At 31.9% G+C, this 25,613-nt stretch overlaps 1 protein-coding gene across 1 annotated transcript; it reads right to left on the reverse strand.

Annotated features, from left to right (window-relative positions):
* Positions 1 to 18,746: 18,746 nt before the first annotated feature.
* On the reverse strand, positions 18,747 to 23,527 carry LOC128168823 (ankyrin-1-like). The gene is made up of 3 exons (XM_052834988.1): positions 23,344 to 23,527; positions 22,123 to 22,325; positions 18,747 to 22,030 (listed from the first exon to the last, which is right to left on the reverse strand). Exons 2-3 carry the CDS (start codon positions 22,126 to 22,128, stop codon positions 20,408 to 20,410), a joined length of 1,629 nt encoding a protein of 542 aa, XP_052690948.1. The 5' UTR covers positions 22,129 to 22,325; positions 23,344 to 23,527; the 3' UTR covers positions 18,747 to 20,407.
* Positions 23,528 to 25,613: the final 2,086 nt, after the last annotated feature.

The following is a 25,613-nucleotide window of genomic DNA, read 5'->3' on the forward strand; positions in this document are numbered from 1 at the left end:
TATTTTAAAGCAAAAAATCCCCTTCACCAGAAATGAGTGTCTCTGAAACGTCGGTAAATACTTGATCAATATCGGAACAAGGCAATGCACCAACAATAAGAACACAACGTTGGTCACAATTAAAAAGAAAAAGGTGAATTTGGTTTAAGTTAAGTAAGTTTGTGTTTAGGGGTAAAGAAAGTTAATCGTAAAATACCAGCTGTTTGCCTTATCGATATTTCGTATTTCGGTTATGTAAAATATTAATGATGCCAATGCTTAGTCGAATATTGTCTGCCGATAAGGAGACAATGCAGCATACATTTTTGTACGAACACATGAACAAACCCATAAAACTGCACAGATAAGCGTGTTTTGAAACTATTGAATACATTTTTTTCAATATTAAGCAAGTTGAAATTTCCTTCAGCAAAGATCGTGTTTTGCAATTGTTAAAATATAAAATGTGTGTATATGTAGTTTATATTTTGCCTCTAATATTGCATTTTATATCTAGACATTACTTATCGTTTAATATATATGGAAACGCATGGGCTTTTAAAACCCGCAGACATATATCAGAAAATAGTTATCACTCGATAAAATTAACATTGCTTTATGTATATGTAAAAGGCCAGTGGAATACTTTACATGTATGTGCGCGCTGTCCATTTTCTGAATATGATAGAAAAAATGGTATGGTAGATTGCTTAAAAACTTGCATTTACAATTGCGTAAACAAGGAAACTTTTAAATGTTATAAATAATATTATACTCGTCTTTGTGATAAATCCGATGTTCAAAATGAAAAATACCGGATAAATAAACTCAGCTGAGCACTTAGAAAGCAATTGTCACAGCAGATAGTGAAGAATGACAATTGAATTCCCAAATTGTTCATCATACAATTGAATGACATGTTTTAATGAATGGGCATTTACAAGTCATTTCCCCACAATGATAAAGATACATCTCAACGATATAGTTTGTGGGAATAAGTCAACAAAATGAAATACGTAAAATTAAAACACACCAAATTAGTCTAAACTACTTTTACACTTTGAACCAATAACAATATCAAGGGGTAGTGAAAGAAACGTATGAAAGATACTTTGCAGACGACCTTTTTTCGGCATCCACTAAAAAATCATCCAAAAATCATATGTTCAAATGAATTTTTCTGATACTTTAAATTATTAAATATTAGAAAAATAATTTGATTGTTGGATTCCTGACCTAAAAATGTTGACCTTTGAGCTATGCGCTCCAATCAGATATTATTAAGTAACATTTTTTTTCACTCATTTACAGATTTCCCTGGGCGACCTCACTCGCTGAAGATTTTCATGCAGACCCATGCTGGCAACCAGAATGGGAGACAACTCTTTATCAACAAGATCCTGCCCATGTTTAAGGGGGCCAGTACGAGTGTAGATTTCCTTGGTACACTGCAGTTAGATTACAATGTTTTGATGATTTACTGACGTATTTTGAAGGTCAGGCATATTTAGTAAAATTGAGGTGCTTTATTTGTCGTTATAAAAAGTGCTTCAAAAAAGCGAACACTTTCAAAATTTTCAGCCTATCAAACAGAAAAACTTAATTTTTAGCGGAAACTATTTTTTGTTTAACATAACGTTTAATATCCAAAATAGTTAACAGCTACATGTACAATGTAAATGGATAAGGGGGGGGGGTGGGGTGGGCAATGTGCATGCATGTTCTGACAAGATCTGTTATGCTTAATGATCGTACGTCCTCTGTTGGAACCTTTGCGCAGTTTTCCAGAATATGGATATTACATGTTTTATATAAAAAGACCCATCGGTATATAGTCTAATACTATTTTCTATATGGTTAATATTGTAATGTATGTGATCAAATAACATTCAACCTAATATATTCTAAACCACGTTTAAAATTTGTTTCTTTTATTTATTTTTCGTGTTCATTGTTCATTGTGCAATTGTTTAAGTTCTTTTATGCATTGTGCATATTTGTGCTATGTAAAGCAATATGATGTAACTAGACATTTTTCATTAACGAGCAATTTGTTAAAAAAAATAACACAGAGAAAGTTAAATGTACGTGTTATATGTATTTGAATATTGGTTTATGTACAAATCTTAATCAGTCCAACACCGACTGAAAAGTCGGATATAGGATTATAAATCTGACCGCCAGTCCGTCTATTTCTCATTCAGCCAGTGTTTGACACAATCGATATATAAACGGCCTCTGGGTCTCTGCATTAAACTCTTATATCTTGACACCCTATGCCCTAAAGAAGACCCCAATTAATTTTGAGGTAAAAGGTCAAGGTAATAAATTCCTACATTCTGTCTTATTAATATATACTAGTAAGTATTTCATATTTTAGGATGAATTGCTTCAATCCTGTCTCAATCGTGTTTCTCATATGACATTTCATATCTATGACTCAGAGATGTTCTTCTTTTCATTGCCATATATCTAAAACACATGGGCCCCTATAACACCCCTAATGTGAATTATAAATCATTTATCACTCGATATAATCAATATTGCTATCAATAATGTAAGCAAAGTATATGATCGGTTAAGTACTTTATGCTCGCGCTGTTAAATTTGATAAATTTTCATTTAATCTTATATAGTTCTATACATTTGTATTTCAGCAACAATCTAAGTATTATTTTATGTATTTTATTATATAAGTATTACGTTGCATTGCATATGAAAAATTCTTAAGATGATTTAAAATTTTGGTGTAGTGAATCATTATCATTAATATATAAAAATGAATGTATGTACATTAAGGGAGGATTAATTATCATAGGATTAAATATGCCCAAAAGAATACATCTTTCTAATTTTAGACAAATGATACTGTATACTTAATGTTAATTACCCTATTCATAATTAATCCTTATTGAGTTAAAATAATTAACACATTGTACCTTTGAAACAAAATGTCCCTCACAGGGCGAAAAACCATCTTTAAGCAAGTCCTTAAAGGTGGCTTAAAGGTGACTTAAAGGAGCTTAAAGGCTATACAACCTTTAAGCCGCCTTTAAGTCACCTTTAAGCAAGTGCTTATAGGTCCTTAATGTCCAAACTTCTTTAAGCTACCTTTAAGCCACCTTTAAGCCACCTTTAAGCATCTTTAAGTGGCATTTACGCTCTCTTTACACTGCCTTTGCACTGTCTTTAAGTGGCCTTTAAGTCAATATTGATTAAGCTGAACAATAAAAACATATCTTAAATGCAAAAGCTCTTTTATAGAGATGGGAGGGGGTCATCCGAGTGATAATATAATTTCAAAGGAAGGGGGGGGGTGTTCCAGGCGGTTTTAATCGTCGCTCCATTAAACACAGATCGCTATCATCAGCACCGCTCTGATGGACACAGATTGCCGTTATAAAATTCTTTATAATTTTTTGGGGGTTTCAAAATTATTGTAGGTATGAGCGCAGTCTCTGTATCTTAATATGTGCATAAAACTAAATAAAGTATGTTTGTTTCCTATTATAAATTAATCGGTGAAAAAATCTCTCTCTCTCTCTCTCTCTCTCTCTCTCTCTCTCTAAGTTCATCCGGTTATTAAACAAAATAAAGATAATGAACCAAAAATGCATGATTTAATTTGTTAATCGGTTTAAGGTTTGTATTTTTTTTTCAATTTTCATTATTTCTAACTCTAAATCTGCTAGATACATGTTACAGATGAAAAGACTCTCAACTGCCTTTGTTATATCGGGCAGGATATTACTGCTTTGTTTGTCTAGACATAGTTTTGTTCGTTTGTGTATATCTAATTAGAGTCTATTGTTTGTCCAACTTAAGAAAACCCCTGGAACTAACACAGAATATACAAGATATACACAGCAGTTGTGTCGTGTGCCCAGGTGCATGTTTGTGTATATCTAATTAAAGTCTATTGTTTGTCCAACTTAAGAAAACCCCTGGAACTAACACAGAATATACAAGATATACACAACAGGTGTGTCGTGTGCCCAGGTGCACGTCAGGGTTTCTAAAGGCGTTGAATCTTAGTATGTACGAGTATACGATAAGTCTAGTGAATAAAAGTTAATTTACATTATTTTGTAATTCATTTTCAAAGTATTATTTCCTAGCTCTGGGTTTCAAAGATGTTACCTCTACAAATTAACGATACATGTATGTAAGAGCAAAATCTTGAGGCTAGTTAATTAATGTACCGGTGATCATAAATAGGGGTTGATTATTTAAGTATATGTATAAGGGTAAATATGTCAAATATACCCGGCCTGGCACATCATACAATTGTATGTACAAGTCATTTGCAATTGCCACATGCAGTAAATACATCACTGGTAATTGGTAATTTTGTTTGTTATAGAATTGATAGTTTAAAAATCATGTACATGTACATACAATTACATGTAAATATTTAAACATATTGGAACGGCGCCGCGATCATGAAAACCGGGAAATTGAACAAATACCCTAATAGTATCAATGCATTTAATAAAAGAAATGATTTCATTTTCTTTCTTACATTTTTATAGCTATAAATTAGATGAACGTATATCTACTCGGTTTAAACTTATTAACTAAGAAAGCCTACTATAGTGAACCTAACGGTTTCCATTTAGGTATAATATATTTTTGTTCACTGAAGACCAAGTTCCGTATTTCATTCTAAATACATGCATGCATGTAATTTATAAATTAGATATAATTGATTGTTACAAACTGAATGGTTTGTCAAAATCTTTTCAAGTAAACACATTCAATACAGTGATTCAATATCCACTGAAATATAGGATATAAAAACGCTCAGATATATGTAAGTTGCCGTGGCGCAGAGGATGTGTGGTGATGCTAGTAAACTAAGGGTCCCGGGTTCAATTCTCGCCGTGGCCGGTTTTTTTTTTGTTTTATTTCTCATTTTTCTTTCTAGAACAAAAACCGTTTTAATACCTTTTATTTCATAAAGTTAATACATTTTGTTGGAAATCAAGCACAATATTGAATTAAATTTTTTTTAATGGCTTAAAGGTGGCTTAAAGGTAGCTTAAAGGTGGCTTAAAGGTGGCTTAAAGAAGTTTGGACATTAAGGACCTATAAGTTGTCCTTAAAGGTGTCTTAAAGGTGGCTTAAAGATAGTCTTTAAGCTGCCTTTAAGCCATCTTTACGCATTCTTTAAGCCACCTTTAAGCAATACTTATAGCTTAAAGGTAGCTTAAAGGTGGCTTAAAGATCGTCTTTAAGCTACCTTTAAACACCTTTAAGCTATCTTTAAGGAGGACTTAAAGATGGTCATTCATCCTGTGCCTCTACGCGTAATGTTAATATTATACAAAACAATGGTTTGGTACTTTGATTTGAGCCTTGTATTTGTGTTACCATAAACAGGGAACTTTTAAATGATAAAACATCTTTATGATAAGTGCCATGTTCAGAAACGAAAACGACCGGAAGAAATGAACAGCTGCACACTTGGAGCACAATTGTCATGTTAAATGATAATGAGTGAGAATTAAGTTTCAAAAATATTTTAAACAAAATTGAATGACATCTGTTAAGGAATAGGTATTTTTTGTTAATCATTTCCAACATCAGATAGGCACGACTACAGCATAGTATGTGGGAAAACCTAGTGCGCCCAGTTAGAAAAACTTAAAATTAGTTTAATGGTTTATGAGAAAATGGTTAAGCAGTTTAACCTAATTAAAAAATATTATCTTTGGTGATTTCCCTTTATGAAAATAACTATTTTTAATATGTTTAAAAATATGTAAGTTACACATGTGATGGATATGTATAATCTTAAAATATTTTATATACAGCTGTCGTAGCTCAAAGCAAGAAGTAAAAAAAAAGGAATTATGACTACACAAACAGAAGCTAGTTTGTAAAGTTACCTTAAGATTTTTCCTGCAAAAACAGGGGAAAAAAGACAAAGTATACAAAAAAATTCCAAGTCAATATGATCTGATGATTGTTCGTTTTATTATATTACAAAATTACATTATATTATTATATTATATTTTATTACGCCACCTTGATGTCCACATTAAGTAGAAAACGGCCATGATTATAAGTTGTTTCTCTACTGATAGTACGACTATGAAATACTAATTGAAATCAATGATATAAATGCATATCAAATGATAAATACTCCACAACTGTATTTGTGTCCTTTTTACTAAAACTAGTACTCGAAAAAATGTTTTTTCAATTCATTGTTTAAGTTGTGTACGATTGCCAGGTATTGTAAGACTGCATTTGTGTGTAATAAAAACTAGATCGATCAATGAACAAGCTATGCATGTACCGTAGAATATATCTGTACACATACGTACACAAACCAACATAAACTGACCGCATTTTTTAATTCATTGTTTTGTCATATTGTTTATTGTCATAACTATTTTCATTGTTTATTTCTAAAGTAAATTGACCCTCACAAATTGTTCATATGCCAGCAACACCGTAATTGCATGTTTTACACATTTATTTTGGTTTAATAATATTCTCGTAAATGTGTGCATTTTTTTTTTTGTATATCAATTCATTCTAAGCAATTATATCATAAAAACAAATAAAATTTAATTATGTTAATCATTTGAAAAACAAATAACTTTCTCAGTAATCAAGTTAATATTAGATATTTCTCAATTAAAATGTAGTCCGGGTCCTACCACAAATTTAAATTTAAATCATTATACAAATAAAGGGAGAAAACTGTACGGTTACTATTAATATTTGATCGAAAAATTTAAATTTAGTTGGATTATGGCGCTTAGACCAAGCACCGACCCAAAGACACTGTACATTAATCGTATACCCTCCTAAAATGTATCTAATGAACATCTCGAAAGCAAGCATAATTAATGACTATTAATTTAAAAAGTCAACAAAATGATTTCTTTTTTAACTTCAATATATATATATATATATATATATATATATATATATATATATATATATATATATATATATATATATATATATATATATATAAACTATTAAAGTCATCAAGAACTTCCTTAGAATACAATACTATTGGTGGTACTCATGTATGAAGCTATGTATAGGTCTTTATACATTGTAAATATTTTGATTTTTATTATGAACTTAAAAACAATCAGAAATGTAAAACATAATGAAAAAAAAATATAAATGCCATAAATGGAAAGCCTATACAACGTTTATTGATTTCGCTTTATGGTCCTTTGCATAATTTATCACTTGCACTCTGCATTCTTTAGATAACCGTATCATTTTCACGTGACTTATGTACTCAACAAGCCAATAAAACTCCCAAGGGGAATGTCAACAAAGTTGAAAATGCGTCAATATATGCGCTGACTTAGTGTACCATTCAATGTTGACACTGTGTGTGGTTTTATTTGTAGTGATGCTTAGACATAATCAAGGTTTAATTTAGTGTACAATGAGAAAAAAGTAAAATAGTAAATTATGTTTAACAATTGATAAATCATCATAATGTGTAATTAACAAACAAAACAACTCAAAAACAAATATGAAATGATTGTTTTCAAATTGAATGTTTAACATTTCCTGATGTTATTGTGGATTAAAGCAAAGGTACCGGAGTTCTTCCCATAAACTTACTTGGGACTTCTCAGCAGCAGGAAAGCACAACCCTACTTAATATAACTATGTATTGCATCAATAACTGTTATATTTCATCATCTCAACATATCCGAGAGCATTTTTAAAGTAAACTTTTCCTTCCTTATAGGGGAAATTCGGGTAATTCCGGACAGTAATTAGGTCACTGCTATTTACAAAGATTTTTCACTCTAAATTCATTAGTTACTGTTTATTTTTCTGAACATATGTCAAATTACGTATGTTGTCATTCTGAAGTCAGTGTAACAAATAACTTTTCTCGATAATTTTTTTATCTACCGACACAACAAAAGACTTCGGCAGAATGGGGTAATTCCGGACAAAAAGCGAATAATTCCGGACAGTTTGTGAAATGCAAAAAGATTAATGTACAGTCTACAATACGGGACATAATTTTGTAGATTTTTGTATCCTTGTTTTATTGATTGTTTTCTTTATATTATTAGAATGGTATGCATTAAGCTTTAGTTCTGGAGAGAGACACGCATAGCGAAGAGAGAGAGAGAGAGAGAGAGAGAGAGAGAGAGAGAGAGAGAGAGAGAGAGAGAGAGAGAGAGAGAGAGAGATAATGTGTGTGTGTGTGTGTGTGTGTGTGTGTGTGTGTGTGTGTGTGTGTGTGTGTGTGTGTGTGTGTGTGTGTGTGTGTGTGTGTGTGTGTGGTTTGTTACTGACGGTGTACTCTTTTTGTGACGGCAAGATCAGTGAATTATTTCTGAGTTATTCTGTGATCAAGTGCATGATTTTATACTTGGAGAACTCCATGTGTTCACATAGATAGATTTAATTTACTTGTTTTTTTTTAAAATTATCAATTAAGACTAATATTTTAAATAATCAAATGAAATCTGATAATGCATGCATACAATTTAGGTTTTTTTTTTTGATTTGTTTAAACTGATTAATTAAAATACAATTTAACTCAAGTGAGCTATTCTGATCACATTTTGTCCGTTGTCTGTCTGTCCGTCCGTCCGTCTGTCCGTCTGTAAACCTTTTACATTTTGAACTTCATCTCTTAAACCGCTTATCCAATTTCAACCAAATTTGGCACAAAGCATCCTTATGGTAAGGCAAATATAAATTGCAGAAATGAAAGACCTATCTTTATTCAAAGCTGAGAAAACCTCGAAACTGTAGAAAAAGGGGGTGCATTTTAAAAAATCTTCTTCTCGAGAACTAGGGACTCAAATTCAACGTAGTTTAGCATAAATTATCTTTATTGGAAGGAAAATATAAATTGCAAAAATTAAGGGCTAATTCTGTTTCAAATTTGAGTAATTTACGGAAATGATAATAAGACAGAGAGAATGAGGGTCAATCAGTTTAACTTCGGGTTCGGTATTCCATATCTCAAAACACTCTTTGAAACAAAGAAGCGGCCATTTTGAACGTATAAGAAATGGGTCAATCTGACGAAATTGAATTTGGTTGTTGTGGAACAGTTTGCGTGCGAAAGGAATATTTGAAACGTGCAAGATACATTAATGCCGATTTTATGAAGTAAATTGAGATTAAATATTCCATTGCGTTGACATTTTCACCTTTGACAATGGTTTAAGCTTGTTTTGATTTTCGTTTCGTTTTCATGAATTACGGTTTGTAACTTAGGGGGACTATCGCCTGTATTTTGTAATTTTTACGTACCAATCAAATATAGACATCGGAAAGTAAGACAGCTTACTGTTACTTGCGGAAAATGAGATACATTAACAGGTGCGGTACTTTAACAACTAAAATACAAATTCTAATGGTAATGCGGTATGGTTTTTGCGTAATAGTTGATTACTGCAATGTGTTTTAGGCTAGTTGTAAGTATTTTCTCGTCTATTCAGTCTAAACGGAGATTAATTTTGCTGATGGAAATAATAAGTGCGTGTACATGTAGCAGAGACATAAATAATTGTTAGCTCACCTGAGGTGAAATATACAGAAAAATATCTTTAAAAATATTCTTCTAAAAAATCAATCGGCCAAAAAAGCTGAAAGCATCCTCAAGTAGTGTAGATTCAAGCTTGTCAAAACCATGATCCCCGAGGTAACGATGGGGCCCCAATGGGGGATCAAATTCTTACATACAAATGTATAGAGAAAAATCATTCAAAACTTCTTTAAAAAAAACAGTTAGCCAGAAAAGCTGTAACTTGTGTGGAAGCATCTTCTGGTAGTGTAGATTCAATTTTTTTTCAGATCACGATCTCCAGAGGTAAGGTTGAGCCACAATGGCGGGTCGAAATTTTTACATAGGAATACGTAGAGAAAAATCTTCTCAACAAAAACCAGTAGGCCAGAAAAGCGGCAACTTGTTTGGAAGCATCCTCAGGTAGTGTAGATTCAAATTTGCTCAAACCATGATCCCGGGGGTAGGGTGCGGCAACAATGGGTGGGTCGAATTTTACATAGGAATACATAGCGAAAAATCTTTTTAAAATTTTCTTCTCAAAAACCAAATGGCCAGAAAAGCTGTAACTTGTGTGGAATCATCCTCAGGTAGTGTTGATTCATTCTAGTTTTGTCAAACCATGATTTCAGGGGATAGGGTGGGGCCCCCATGGTGGGGGGGGGGGGGGGTCAAATTATGGTGGTGCGTGTAATTCGGTATTATCTCTACGTAATAGTTGATTAATGCATCATGTTCTATTAAGATGTTCAGCAATTTCAATCTAAACGGAGATTATTCTCGCTGCTAGAAATATATAACTAAAGTATATATATGATGAAAAATAAATTGAGTTTTCTCTTTGTTTTAGTGCAGTTTAGTTTTCTTTTGGTTTAATTGTTTACAAATTCCTATAATTTTACTAACCCGAGAGTCAAGCTTCGAGTTTTAAGCAAGATACAGAGCTTTGCGCACAATGCTACTATATGTTTGTACACAAAGATGAGGTCATCCTTTAGTTTGTTTATATTTTAAATTCAGCTATGCTGAATAGGAAATACCAAGTTTAAAATTTTTAAGTTGAATGTAATAAACTCATGTGAACAAAAACATGACTTAAACCAAGCTATGTATATTGCTTATGATTCTACGATTGATACTGAAATTTTGGTTGATCAATAGAAATGTTTTGCTAAAAGGATGATATGCTGTAATTACTCTCTGGTGCCCCTTCTTCAACGATGAATTGCATAAAATCTACACAAATTTTTGATAGTTTTTTGAACACAAGTAAATGAAAACAATACCTTTTAAACAGTTTCCATAGGCCTGACACATTATTATTATGAGGATAAAAGCATTATCGGTGTTCTTAAAAATTATTGCAATGGAAAATCATCTCTGTTTATACACATTTGTTTTTTTTTAATAAAGATGAAAATAATGGATGGGCCTTGGTACAATAGAGCGACATGCCTGCCAATACATTAATTTGAATTATAGCTCTTTAACATATGTGACAACATTTTCATTTAAGTTTATTTCTTCAATCAAGTGAGTAAGGATATGAAAGCTCATACGATCGCGAAATGAATTCATGCCTGGTAAATGACAATCGTCTATAATGGAGAAGGCCAACTAAATTTTTCAATGTTTTTAATTTGAGGAATTGAGCGCATTCATTCTGGTGCATTGAGGTACACTTTTCTTCTTTCACATATATAATTTTTTAAAATACAATAAGTAGCAAGTAGGGGAGGGAGAAAATGTACCTTTATGCTCTCATGTATTTTAATCGTTTTATAAAGTGATGGGGGGATAAAATAAAGGGAACTGGAAGTTAACCGTGAACACCAGCTGAAAATTTAGTTATTTATATTGCATATGATCTTATTTTCGGCAAAAATGGTATTCCATGAAGGTAAATATGTCAAAGATTAAGTATTTGCAAAAATAAGTGACAATTCGGATATTCATTTTTGGTTAATCTACCGAGGGGCCACATGGCACAAAATCCTTTGAACGCCAATATAAAGCCAGTGTTGCTCAGGTGAGCGATGTGGCCCATTGGGCCTCTTGTTTGGATTATTATAACATTAATGCACCTTCCTTGCAGAACTTTACATTTTTCATTAACTATGAACTATGAACTATGGATGGTTTTTAGGGGTGCATGATTTTAATATGTTATAAATCATACAAAAAATATGAAATGTATGAAATGTATATTATAAACCACAATTTGCTCGATATTCTTGAAAACAGCCTTTCTTGTTAAGAATTTACCATTTTTGTCCCCTCTAATCTGTTGAATATTTTCTATTGAATTTTGTTCTGAATGCTTAACCATACTGTCCAGAATGACCCGACCATCAGAAAAACAGTGGGGTAATTCCAGACAGTATTTTATTCTGATTTTATCGATTAAGCTTTATCAATGATTTATCTTCCGATTTTGTTTGAAAACATATTTTCCCGTTCATTTGATGTTTTGACAATATTAGGACTAGACAAAACCTGCTGTCATGATCGATATCAGTTTTCCAATCAAACCATTGCGTGTTTAATTTTTCCCACACAAAATAAACATACATTTTTTCAAGATTCTGAGTTCAATATATGAGGTAAATGTTTTGATTGTCTTTTGATTGACATTTTCATAAAGCAATAACAAAACAACGAAAAACAAATACAGATCAGAATAATACTCAATTGACTCCCAAATGCCACTGACAACGGATAAGAAGTCACCATTGTACGCAAGAAACAAAAAACCTCAAAAAACAACAACAAAAAACCAACAAACAAACAAAAAAAATGCATAAAACACTGCATTAAGGCGTGTTTTAAAAATGTAAGATGTATTTGACGACATTTTGAATCACCCAAGCAAACTATCAGAAGCATGTCCGAGTTAAAAAAAATAAATTCTGCTTAAAATGTTACACTTATACATACTTTGGTTTATTTAGAAATATTAAAGGGTTTCAGTTTCGTATTTGCAACATGTACGTGATAAAATGCATAACAATGAGATAAACCTGCAAGGAACCCCTTTTTAAAGACTGTTGTAAATCCTGCATACACGATAGATAAGAGTGCTTACTAGGATACGTCAGCACGCTTGTCCTTGACGCGACTGTTATAAGTTTGTAAATCCTTTTTATGTGATAAATCTTTTTGCAAAATATAGCCTGTGTATCTCGTCTGCGCTTCAAGTTGGCAAGTAAATCGTCTTTTAGAGATAATTGTATAGGAATGACAGCATCCCTATACCTCCGGCAGTCTTTCTTATAAATACATGGAGGAACGATTCCCGTTATTGTGAGAAATTAAACACGCTTGACATTTTGTACAAAAGTTTTAGTTAGTAAGATAACTGAGAGAAATTTATGTTTTTGATGCTGAAATAAAGCAAAAAGAGAAAATTGTGATGAACGGGCATACTTCATGATTTAAAACAAACACTCATTCATTAATCGTATCAGGAGTATAAGTATATTTATTGTGTTGGTGTTATAGATATCGATGTCAATTAATATAAAAGTTTAGAATGACAGCCGTTATATTCCGTTGCATTACCTTTATATGTATGCATAATACATCTAACACAAAGACACTTTGCATCTCAATAAATTTTAATTAAAACAGTGAATAACAAACAATGAAATTGTAAATTCACAAATGCTTTGGAGTTTTTATACCGATAAAAGCATTTTCAAACATGCAAGATAGTAAAGTATAAATAGCTAATGTATGCAACATACCATCTTAAAGTGGTATGGGACATTTCCGTATTGTAACGTTATCCTATCAAAATAAACAATAGAATCAAATATTTATTTTTATTTTTCTTTCCCAAAATTCGTACCTAAAAGCGTAGCGCAACGGGTCAGAGCATTGACTATAAATATATGCCATGAGTTCAAATCTTTTAAAAACCTTTTTTGGGGGGTAAAATGTAAAATTTGAAAAGTTTTTTGATGAATGTATTTTGATTACAATGATTTTTTATCTACATTAATATTGACCGTTGTCCCATACCACCTCAAATGTATACTGCAAGAAATCAATAGTTTTCGAGCTGTGTAAATACAGTGAAAGTCTACATAGGCCTACTCCTTAGTTACACCTTATCTCAGATTATATCACCATTTTTTATTCAGAAAAAAAACCCCGACATAACACAGTGACCTGTCAAAGATAACATTGTACAACTAGTCTCCCAGCAGAATGTCCTTATTTATGGCAGAACCAGTAACACAGACCCTCATGATAAGGACATATGTATTCTAGACGGGTACGTTTGATACACAAGAGAGAATGCATAAATTTTTGCATGTGAATCCTACTTTTTGTACTTTTCTTTATTTATAACAAATGCCGCGATGTGATTTCCTACTATTATTTATTGACGAATGAAAGTCATTTGAGTATAAGAACTGTAAGCAAATTACATAAGACGGTTCCGAGATAACCCGCCCCAAGTAAGTGTCTTCAAAGACGTTGACACTCGTTTGAGCAATTAGCAGCAAGGCAATACATCATACAAAGAAAACACAACGTTGGTTTAAAAATGGTTAAATTTTGTTTAAATTACGTTTGCATGTATGAATCTGATCTGATATGTTTCTGATTAAAAAAAAAACACCGAAAAATCATTGTAATAGATCGCTATATACTGGAAACGCCTGGTCTCTTAAAACTCTAAGATTTACAGAAGGATTGACAGCCTTCTATACTGTACGATTTGTATGAGATCGATTAAGTAATCTTGCGCGCTGTTAATTTTCCAGACACTGTCATTTGATCGTGATCATCTAAATTTCAATAGATGTGTTTGTGAACTACAGCTTATCTATATTCTAAACTGATATGTGTAGATATTAATTAAACATGGCTTTTTAAAACATTAAGAGGAATTTTGACATAGTATGAAATCATTATGAAGATCATCGTTATCATTGATTAATAATAAGTGTGAAAAATGATCACAATAATTGAGATTTATACCATCAAATTAACCTAATATTTCATTTCACAACCTTAAAAAAAATAATACTGTTTTCTTCCTGTTAATCATCTTTTTTATTATCAATTATCACTAAGTTAAATTCATTTGGATCAAAATGTTCAAGTACGATTGGTCAAATGTAATTTTATACAAAACAATGATCTTATAGTTTGCGCATTTTTTACTTGTATTAGCATTACGTGAACAAGGACACGTATTAATGCTATAATACTTGTTATCAATGCGATGTTCAAAATGAAAACGACCGGAAAAATGAATACTGCTGCACACTTGGAGAGAACCTGTTACAATAGATAGTAGAGTGTGACAATCATGTATCTCATATTGTTCATCATACAATTGAACGTCTTCTCTTAATAAATGGTCATTTTGTATATCGATTGCCAGGTTTTTTTTCTGGCTAAGCTATGCATGTTCTGTGTAATGTATCTATACATTTTCATGCACAAGCCATCATATACATTACGCAATCCTTTTTTCCGTTTTTTTATGTGTATTATCATTACTTATCTGTGGAGTTAGTCAACCTCAAAAGAATTTATATAATATCGCTTACAACAGCACAATGCATTATAAGACATGCACTGGGTTGAGTTACAATGTCGTTTATGTATATTTCTTTCCGTATATCAATTTGCATTCAGTTATTATATATCAAATAAAAAAAAAATTAGAGAAAGTTAATCATTAAAACAAAATAAAATGAACATTTTATTATTCAAGTAAAAGCTAATTATCTATTAAAGCTAATTGTTAAATATTAATAATTTAATTAAACTTTAGAGATTTCAAAAGTCATAATTTTTTTAAACACAATATTAGATATTAGCGTCATTTTCAATTTCATAAATTTAATCAATTGATACGAAAAGATTGTTTGTTTTTGAAATTCAATTTTTATATGAAAAGGTTTAATCAACATTGCCGGGAAAGTACCAATTTTAAGACCATAAATACTTAATAATATATGCCGCAAATCGTTAAATGTTGCTTTACATTTATTGGTCGATGCTTGTGAGATAAATAAAAGTTTATGTAAAAAGGTTTAAAAACGACTTTTAAACATTGAAATATTATCTAAGGTAATTTTTTGGGTGTTTGTCCGATAAGAAAATATCTATATAGTGATCTATCAACGTAGCTTTGGGGAACTAATTCAACGCTTTTCTTTTCTGATTGTCGTTTTTCCTACTAAGTGTTAGACCATAATTAATCACCTAAATATCTACGGAATTTTCCGTTTTTCCCCCGATTACGATAAAGCGTACACGGCGGGTGTGACCGGTCAGCAGAGTGTGCTCACTCCTCCATGGCACCTGATCCTACTTCTATATTTCTAGAGGTCCGTGCTGCTCTGCTTTGAATTTGTGTTTCGTTTCATGGATTTTTGAAATATTTGACAGTTAGTTATTGTCATGTTTTCATTTGAAAGGTTATAAATTATGATCATAAATAATTTCAATTATATTCAGTGCAATTGATATAAATCTTTATAGCCGCATGCACACTTTTTTAGAGGGTTAGAATTAATATATTAAGATGGTAGAACTCAGTAAAAAGTGTAAAGTCAAATAGTACCAATAATTGTTCATCAATTTTATTCAATGGCATTCGCGTCAAACTTTTATATTTCCAATCATCTGTTTTATGGTCTTTAAAGGACCATAATCTATCACTTGCATTCTGCATTCTTTAGATAACCAATTTTATTTTACATGACTCAGTGCACTAAAACTGAAGACCAAAAACTCTCCTCGAGTGTATGCCAACAAACTCGTTCACACTTTTATATATTTGCTAAAGTAATGCACCTAAAAAGGAAGCGCTAGATAATCGGTAGATTTATTTCTTTTATGTATAGAATTTAGCGCTATTCACTTTAATATTAAAAATCAACCAATTGTTTTCTTTATACTTTATATTGTAATAAGGAATTTTACGTTTTTCAATTTTGGAAACGTCATAATTGAATTACAATGCTTATGGTGAAATCAACACTCAGTAATCGATGAATTGTAAGACCCTGGTAAAATATGACCTTAAGCTCTTTTTTATTTTGACAATGAAATCTCGATTTTTATGAAATTGATGCACAAAAAGTGTGTTCATAACACACTTAAACAAAAGATGTAATAAATTGCCTGTTCCTCCAAAATTTTTTAAGAGCAACACCTGACAATAGGAACAAAATTAGCTGTAATCGATGGGTGCTTTACACAAAAATTAAACATGTTTTCTTTAAGATCAACACACAACTTGTCTCGCTACAAAAAAGACCATGCCAACAATGTTACATTTAGAAGTACATTTGTTTTTTTTGTATGTCGTTGTAAATCCTCTCTGTGTGGTTATTCATGATGGCTCAATGCAATATGAATTTTATCGAGAATATATGTAAGCTTTGTTCCCCGACGCGTCATGTTAAATACAAAACGTATCCTCTGTTTAAAACGATAAAACTGAAATGATTTGAGAAAAGATTTATCAATTTATGCCAATTTCAAATAAAAATTAGATGTTGGATATAAAATACATTAATGCACTTCAAGGAGATGTCATATGTATAATGATTTTACACGCTGCATCTGAATATATATTCATTAAAAACAGCGATCAACAACTATGTAAATGAAATTCTAAAAACAATTCCGAAGATTGTTTTGCGATAAACAAATTTTACTTTTTCTTGAATAATTTTGTTAGAGTGCAACATAGTTAAATTTCAAAAGCTTTTTTTTTGTATCCTACAACACTACTCACTTTCCCTTAAGCCATTTATATTATAACTATTGCACATCCAAGGCAATAGATGCAGACAGACTGATTGGTGATTTTAATCAATGACAGGTGTAATACGTTATTGTGGTTGAATATGCTTAAGATTATATGTTGAAGGACTGGTCGGGAGACGGAGAGGATCGCAAAATAATTTTACCGATGAGTTTTAAGCGAAACTCCCAGCTTTAAAAGTTACGTGTTTGATGTCTGTATTTTCTTGTGCAATGAATAAGTACATGGACATCATACAAGTATGTTAAACAAGTCGTGTATACACATGTATCCCTATATATACTGTGTTGTGATATTTAAATTGAATTATTTTATTCAAAAATATATAAGCTGGAAACGTTTGAAAGCTATCTACCCAAGCCTGTCTCGGTTAATATGTATAGACAACTTCCGATCAAGTTGAGTTAACACGTACAAATTGCATAGATATATACATATAATAAGTACGAACATTGTAATAGCTCTGATTATATATCATTCTTAGTGGAACTCCGGTATAGTGAATTTTCTGTCAAGTTTTTTTTCTTGTTTAGATGGCAGAGTGGTGTTATGTATATAACAAAAAAAAATCAACCAAACGAAAAACAAAACCAAATGAAACATTGGGCAAACCATTTCACCATAAAAAAATGCCTTTATCATTATATTAAATTCTGGAAAAAAAAATGATAAACATTTATAGCATGTATATGTATATTCTTTTGTTTTGTTGCATTCAATTATTCGAGAGTCAAATCAGTTAGTTAAATCATGGACATTTAAAATTGCTCTGAATCGAGGGCGATGAAATGCAACAATAGGCGTGTGTTTATTGTACAAGAGTAGCACACATTTTTGAACAATAACTTAATTAGTGTTTTGTATACAAAGTCAGTTATATCTGATTAAAACTTGTTTTAAAGAAATCTTAATGTATATTATATACCTTGTAAAAATTATTATGCAGGATATTTATTTTTGTGAACAATATTTCGTAGAAGCTGGGATAATGTTATTGTATCAATTGTCTCAAATCATTTGATACTTCACACATCATTCTTTTACTAATCTTTCTCTTAATTGAATATTCTCCTCCTTTACTTTGTCAATCTATGATGCTTGTTTATGCGCAAACACACGACTGACACACAGACCAATTCTGGCTTATCTTTGGGTATCCTAAGGATTTATATATGATACAGTTAACATTTGTGCGTCTTAGAATTAAAAAATAAGTGCACTAGCAATAAGATTATTCATTATATAATATATGATATGATTTATCAAACAAGTTAGGCTGGGGGATTGTCAAATTGCCATATATATATTTCGTATGCAATGCAATAATATAGCTGATACATTTCTTGACTACGACCATGAAATCCGATTGTTGTCTTTTTTTATTGTGCTACTGATACATCACAAGTAATTACATTTAGAAGGTTAAGATCTCTCGAATTTTCAATTTTTGTGTGTGTAAAATTGCCCCATCTAATAGTCACAAATCTGACAGGGTCTTCCTTACGCAACAAAGACCCTGGATTTCTTTTATATGTGTCTCATTAACATATTCCTGCTCTGTTCTTACAACGTTGTTTTGGTTTGGGATAGCAAGTGAATCCATCACAGTTTTTCTTTAACATTGTTTGATTTGAAAACTATGTTACATGTACATATTGTCTTATAAAATCTAATTTTTAACAGGTGCTGTCTTTTTCCACATAGAAAAGAAATTATTATCTTATTGACGAAAGAAATTTAAAGACACATTTTATACAACATTAATTCAAGCCAAATCAGTTGATACGTACATACTCATAAACTGATTAAAAATAAATTTTAAAAAACCCATCTTTTTTTCCTTGCACGCTAAAAATAAGACAACTTGAGATTTATTTTATCATATACTTCTATTATAATGTATACATACAGTTACCTCAATACCGTTACGATGGTTTGTTTCATATGTCGATATCAATATGGATTAAAGTACATTACATTTAAGATAATTTCACCGGTTAACATTTTTCTAATTTAACAATGATTATGTTTTCTCATGCACAAACCCACGGCAGCTAGGTTTTTGTTGATTAAATCAAACACTCACATTAATGTCATTTATTGCAAATTACAAAAAAAACCCAAACAAGAACAATAAATCAAATAGGGGATCATACGATAAGTTTTTGTTATGTAGTACAAAAGTGGCCTATTTATATACTGATCTCCTTAATTAACGGAATAACAATATATATCAAACTATTATATATCACAATAGGTAACTAACCCCCTAAAAACACAAAAAAACCGCAAAAACATAAAATATAGAAATGCTCAAAAAAGACATATAAAATACAAATTCATTCATATATATGCATACATACATGTAAGTATGGTAGGTCGAGTAGGGGTGTGTGTTAGTGTGTCAAAAATGTTGTTGCTTTTTAAAACAATGATATGAATGACGCATTCGATACTGGTCAGTAACAGACCGCATCAAAACACGTGCTCATAAAGCTTATTTTCATCGGCTGAAATACGTAGTATGAATCTAACTTGACAATCTTAAAATTACGTAATAGTCCAAAGGGTGATTGAGAGATTTGTGAAATTACATAACTTGCACATGACACCTGCAAAGCCTGATAGATTCCAATGACAGTCGACAAGGGAAATAACGAACAATTAAAAAAAAAATCAATCATAAAAGTATTTAAGAATAAAAAGAATAATTTAAGTTTAAACCACAAAATACGTTTTAAATACTTTTTGAAAGGATAAAAATTAAAAGTTCCCGCGGGAATTGAACTCATTATGTACAGATTCGTAGTGAAAACTTCGCTGTTAGATGACAATATTTAGAAAGAATTTTTTAATAAAAATTACATTTGATTTTATTGTTTATTTCAATAAATAGTAGCTCACAATATGGGATTGTCCTATACCACCTGATATTTGCATATCAGCAAAACCAGACACTTATTCACAAAAAACTTAAAATAAAACCCACCGCAGACAGGTATACAGACAGGCAGACAGATTGGACCAATGCGTAGAGAAAAAAAAGAAAAGTTCTGGATGCAAAGACTGAAGTCATTCCGCCCTGGATCCTGAACAAATTAAATGACATTCGCACCTCTTTCAAGTAGTTGCTGTACAATTCCAACGTGTCCTTTTTCACAAGCTATATAGAGGGAACTGAGTCCATCGTTGCTACATAAATTAACATCAGCTTTGTTTTTAAGTAAAAGCTTTACGATTTCATTTTTATTTTCTTTACAAGCAATAAATAGGGGGCTGATTCCTTTTCGTTCGCATAAATTAACATCAGCTCCCGCTTCAAGCAAATGTTGTACTATCTCATAATTTCCTAATGCACAAGCTATATAGAGGGGCCTAAATCCTTCGTTATTACATAAATTAAGCTTCGCTTTCTTTTCAATTAAAATCTTAACTGCCTTGTCTTGCCTTTCTTTACAAGCCAATGCTAAGGGGGTGTCTTCGTCTTTACTGCATACATTAATATCAGCACCCGTTTTAAGTGAGTGTTGTACAATTTCGACATGTCCACATGCACAAATTTTATGCAAAGGACTGAATCCGCTGTGGCTACATAAATTGACATTAGCTTTGTTTTCAAGTAAAACTTTAACTACCTCACCATGGTTAGCTAGACACGCAATGCATAAAGGGCTTCGTCCTTCTTTATCGCTTAAATTAACATCGGCACCCGCTGCAAGCAGGCATTGCACAATCTCGACATGTCCTTGTTCACAAGCTGTATGGAGAGGACTGAATCCATCGTTCTTACATAAATTAACATTAGCCCCCGCTTCAAGCAATTGTTGTGCAATCTGGATATGTCCTTCTTCACAAGCGAAATAGAGAGGACTGCATCCGTTTTTGCTACATAAATTAACATCAGCTTTGTTTTCAAGTAGAAGTTTAACTGCCTTGCCTTGTTTTTCTTTACAAGCAACTGACAGGGGACTGAATCCTCTGTTTTCGCATAAATTAACATCAGCACCCGCTTGAAGCAAGTGTTGTGCAATCTCTATCTCTACATGTCCTGTTATAAAAACTGTAAAGAGGGGACTGTATCCATCGATATTACATAAATTAACATTAGCTTTGTGTTCAAGTAAAATCTTAACTGCCTTGCCTTGGTTATTTTGACACGCAATATATAAAGGGCTTACTCCTTGTTTACTGCGTAAATTAACATCAGCTTCCGCTTCAATCAAGCATTGCACAATCTTGACATTTCCTTTGGCACAAGCTATAAAGAGGGGACTGTATCCTTTGTTGTTACATAAATTAACCTCAGCTTTGTGTTCAAGTAAAAGCTTAACTACCTCGCCATGGTTAGCTTGACATGCAATGAATAAAGGGCATAATCCTTGTTTATCGCGAACATCAGCACCCGCTGCAAGCAAGCATCGCACAATCTCGACATGTCCCTTAACACAAGCTATGTAGAGGGGACTGAATCCGTCATTGCTACATATCTTAACGTCAGCTTTTTGTGTTTGCCTAAGATAAATTGTCGCATTATCAGTTTCATTAAGCAAGCGTTGTACAATTTGGCTATATCCATGTTCACAAGCTCTAAAGAGAGGAGTGAATCCATTTTCATCGCGCAAATTTACATCAGCTGGATTTTCCAGTAGGCGTTCGACTGTTTCGATATCTCCTTTTTTACAAGCTGTATGCAGTGGACTGAAACCTTTTTCATGTATGGACTGTAAAAAATGAATTTACATAATAATCTTAACATGAGAATATCAAATACTGCATTCCAAAGACTGCAAATTCAGTGTTAAGAAAGTCTTACCATCATTTCTGTTTAAGAACCAGACGTAGATTCTATTACAAAAATCATTCCAAACAGCATTAGTGTAATCGTTCATATGAATTGAATGTGTACAACTGTCGTATCATCTCTTTGCGTTGTAATAATCCTGATATCGTTTTCCTCCAGTTTCGATGTCATTAGATTTAGTGACTTCGTTCCAAGGATCGTTGGCTCATGAAGTACTGTTTGGATTAAATTTAAAATTTTCAGAAATTTGTACCTCATTTACATTGAGTTAGAATGACATTATGCTTATTTTAAAACATACTATCTAAGAAGCGCTTGCAATTCAGCATCTTATGACATTTTTTAAATTGATTAAAAGAATATAAAAAATTCAATCTTTTCTACTCATAAAAATTGTGTTAAAGTGATCTCAGGTTCAGTTTAAAACAAAATATTTAAGTTGCGTCAAAATCAGATGTAGTCAGGCGATGATAATTTTTTCTTATTTTATAAAAAAGGAGGCGTTTTAGAAAATGCAATGTTTTAAACGAATAAAGAGTTACCTTCCAAAGAATGTTTCTGATTTATTAGCTCAAACTAAATGAAACAAATAAGTCATCATGTTCTTCAAGAAACACCACAACTACGAGGCTTAAGAAAGCCATGTGTTTAAGTATAATGGGATATTTAGTATAGTGCAAGCTACTTTCCCCTTACAGGCATGTTAGTTAAATGGCATTCCTCTTCATATACCAAAACTAAAATCATTGACATCGCGATTATAACTAAACACAGCGTCTCGTAACTATAGATTCGTCGGTTATTTGCAATTGCTATAATTAAATCTGAATCATCGCAATGTTTGCAATTATGTTATATATTAAGTCAAGCGTTTTACTGACTTGAGAATTTAAAATGCAGTCCTCAATCCAAATTTTCTTTTCAAAATAAGCAAGCGCATTATCGAAATTTAATTTTTTTATTAAATGATGAAAATGGGCGATGTAAAATCAGATGCGCGCGGTCCTGAGAACCAGGGAATTAATTTCTGATGGCCTAATGTATTTTCAGAAAATTTAACTTATTCAAATCGAGTTACATGACATTACACAGAGTAAAAATTCAGTCAAAATCTCATTTCATCGCATCTTATGAGAAATCAAATGGAAGACCTACTAGTTACTTGCAACGACAACTCATCTAGATATTATCACCATTATTATTATTGTTATCATTATCATTAAGGGCACTTACCTTTACCATTTAAGTAGAATTGTATAACGCTGCACTGTATGTACCTCTTTGTTCCTTTTTGTTTTATTAAGGATATTATGTTTCCGGAATGGAAAGAAATACATACACACTCGTGAAAAGGTCGTTGAATAAAAAAGATAGGGGCCTAACAACGGAACAGTGGCACACTCGGTAATCGTCTGCAAAGCATACACTGATTTCATATCGAATACCTATATATATATATATTTATATATATATATATATATATATATAGTGACCAATTTACATTTCAAGATAAGACATGTCGCATTTGCATAGTTAGGCTCTCCCGTTTTACGTAATACAGACCCTGAAACGTGCTACTACACCAGTTGCACGGTTCGGTTCGTTACGCTTTTTGAACGGTACGGTTCGCTTTGTGAACGGTACGGTTCGTTTTGGGAACGGTACGGTTCGCTTTGTGAACGGTACGGTACGCTTTGTGAGCGGAACGGTTCGCTTCTTGCACGGTACGCTTTGCTAAAAATAGCTGCACGCTTTGTGAACGGTTTGAGCGCTTTATTAATAAGGTAGGCGTGGCCTGAACGCTTTGATTTTTCTCGATATGTATTTTGTTTAAATTTTGCCCGATCTACTTCGGCAAGGTGGTAATTATGACAAGAATTTTTCTTTATTTATATGATATACTAGTATTACAAAAATGTTTCAATTGATCTATTTAAAATCAAAACTTCCATCCGTTTCCCCGTTTTTGATACGTTGCGTGAAACGTATACTCAGCGACAACCGGGAAGCGGAGGTAATTTAATTTTGATCAGTCTGTTATTATAAGTTTTTAATTTAGATAAATGTAATCATTAAGATAGATTAAAAGAACTGTTTGACTTTAATCCGATATATTTTTGTTAATTCAGCGAGCTGTCGATAATTTTACAAAGCATCTTAAGTTTTTATTTCTATACATGTACTTAAGTTGAAGTCAATAAATATTTCTAATCAATTCAAAATTGCTATGAAAAATTGCCCCGACTTTATTCCGATATTTCTTTAGTTTCCTTTATCGTTGTCTTGATTCTCGGCTAGTTGTTATTATTCATAATTCGTATGATCATTCTTTATTGCGTACTACTGTAGTACTATTGTCGATTGCCGATTGCTCTAGTAAATAGACGATGTAAAATTAATGATAAGACAAACAATGAATTTCAGATAAGGAATCTTGAAATCAACTGTTATATAGTTTTTTGACACGAATTTTTATTCATTTAAATATTGATTCTATGATCTGCTGCACTTGATCGTATACACAGATCATATCTACATGTAACCCGTCATCGCTTCTCTTATCTGAATTAAGATCGCGTGTATAGTCAAAATATGACTATTAGTTTTTGATTTTCAGTTAAACTATACATGTACATGTAACATATCTCTTACGATATGTAAACAACTGGATATACACAACAAATCAATAACTTTTATATATATAATGGCGGTATTTATCATTCTGTTGAACAAGTGTCCGCTCTTCACTGTGTGCATGCGATTAAGCTGACGTTTTACAAATGCTGACTAACCTGTTCATATTTTATTTACCTTTTTACACACATACTTGTTGTAAACAGGACACGAAAAAATACCCGGTAATCAACAAATGAATGTTAAAAGTGATAGATATATAAGAATTTATCTAGTAACAAAAATAATACGACAGCGAGGGAAAACGACTCTGATCGCCAGTACATGAATTATCATGAAATCGGAAAGAAATTATTGTTGAATAATTTAAAATAAGAACACTCTTTTCAGTAGGGATTTAAGAAAACATTAAACAATTTTCTTCTAGCCATATAGGAGGAGCCAAGTAGCACGCAGCACATGACGTGATCTATACTGTTATACTTAAACTGATTGACAGGCGAAGCACGTGGAGTCCTGAGATAAAATCCCGCTCAAATGACCAACTATAGCAACCTAAAGTGAAATAATTAAGTTCAGTGATAAAACTTTAATTTAAGTATCATAAACAACACACAATTTTTTTCTCTCTCTCTCTCTCTCTCTCTCTCTCAATCTGAGGGTGTATGTGATTGTGTGCAAACCATTTGGAATTATTAGATTTTTATTTGTATGAATTAAATTTATTTATTTTAGACTCATGGTTTTCACAACGATTTCAACACAATGACTAAAAGTTTGTACAGTGGACGATGTACATATAGATTGATCTCGACGGTTAAAATTCCGACGCTATTTCACATCACACGTATTAGATTGAAAATGAATTT

The sequence above is a fragment of the Crassostrea angulata genome, unplaced genomic scaffold (genome assembly GCF_025612915.1).
Source record: "Crassostrea angulata isolate pt1a10 unplaced genomic scaffold, ASM2561291v2 HiC_scaffold_56, whole genome shotgun sequence".
Taxonomy (NCBI): domain Eukaryota; kingdom Metazoa; phylum Mollusca; class Bivalvia; order Ostreida; family Ostreidae; genus Magallana; species Magallana angulata.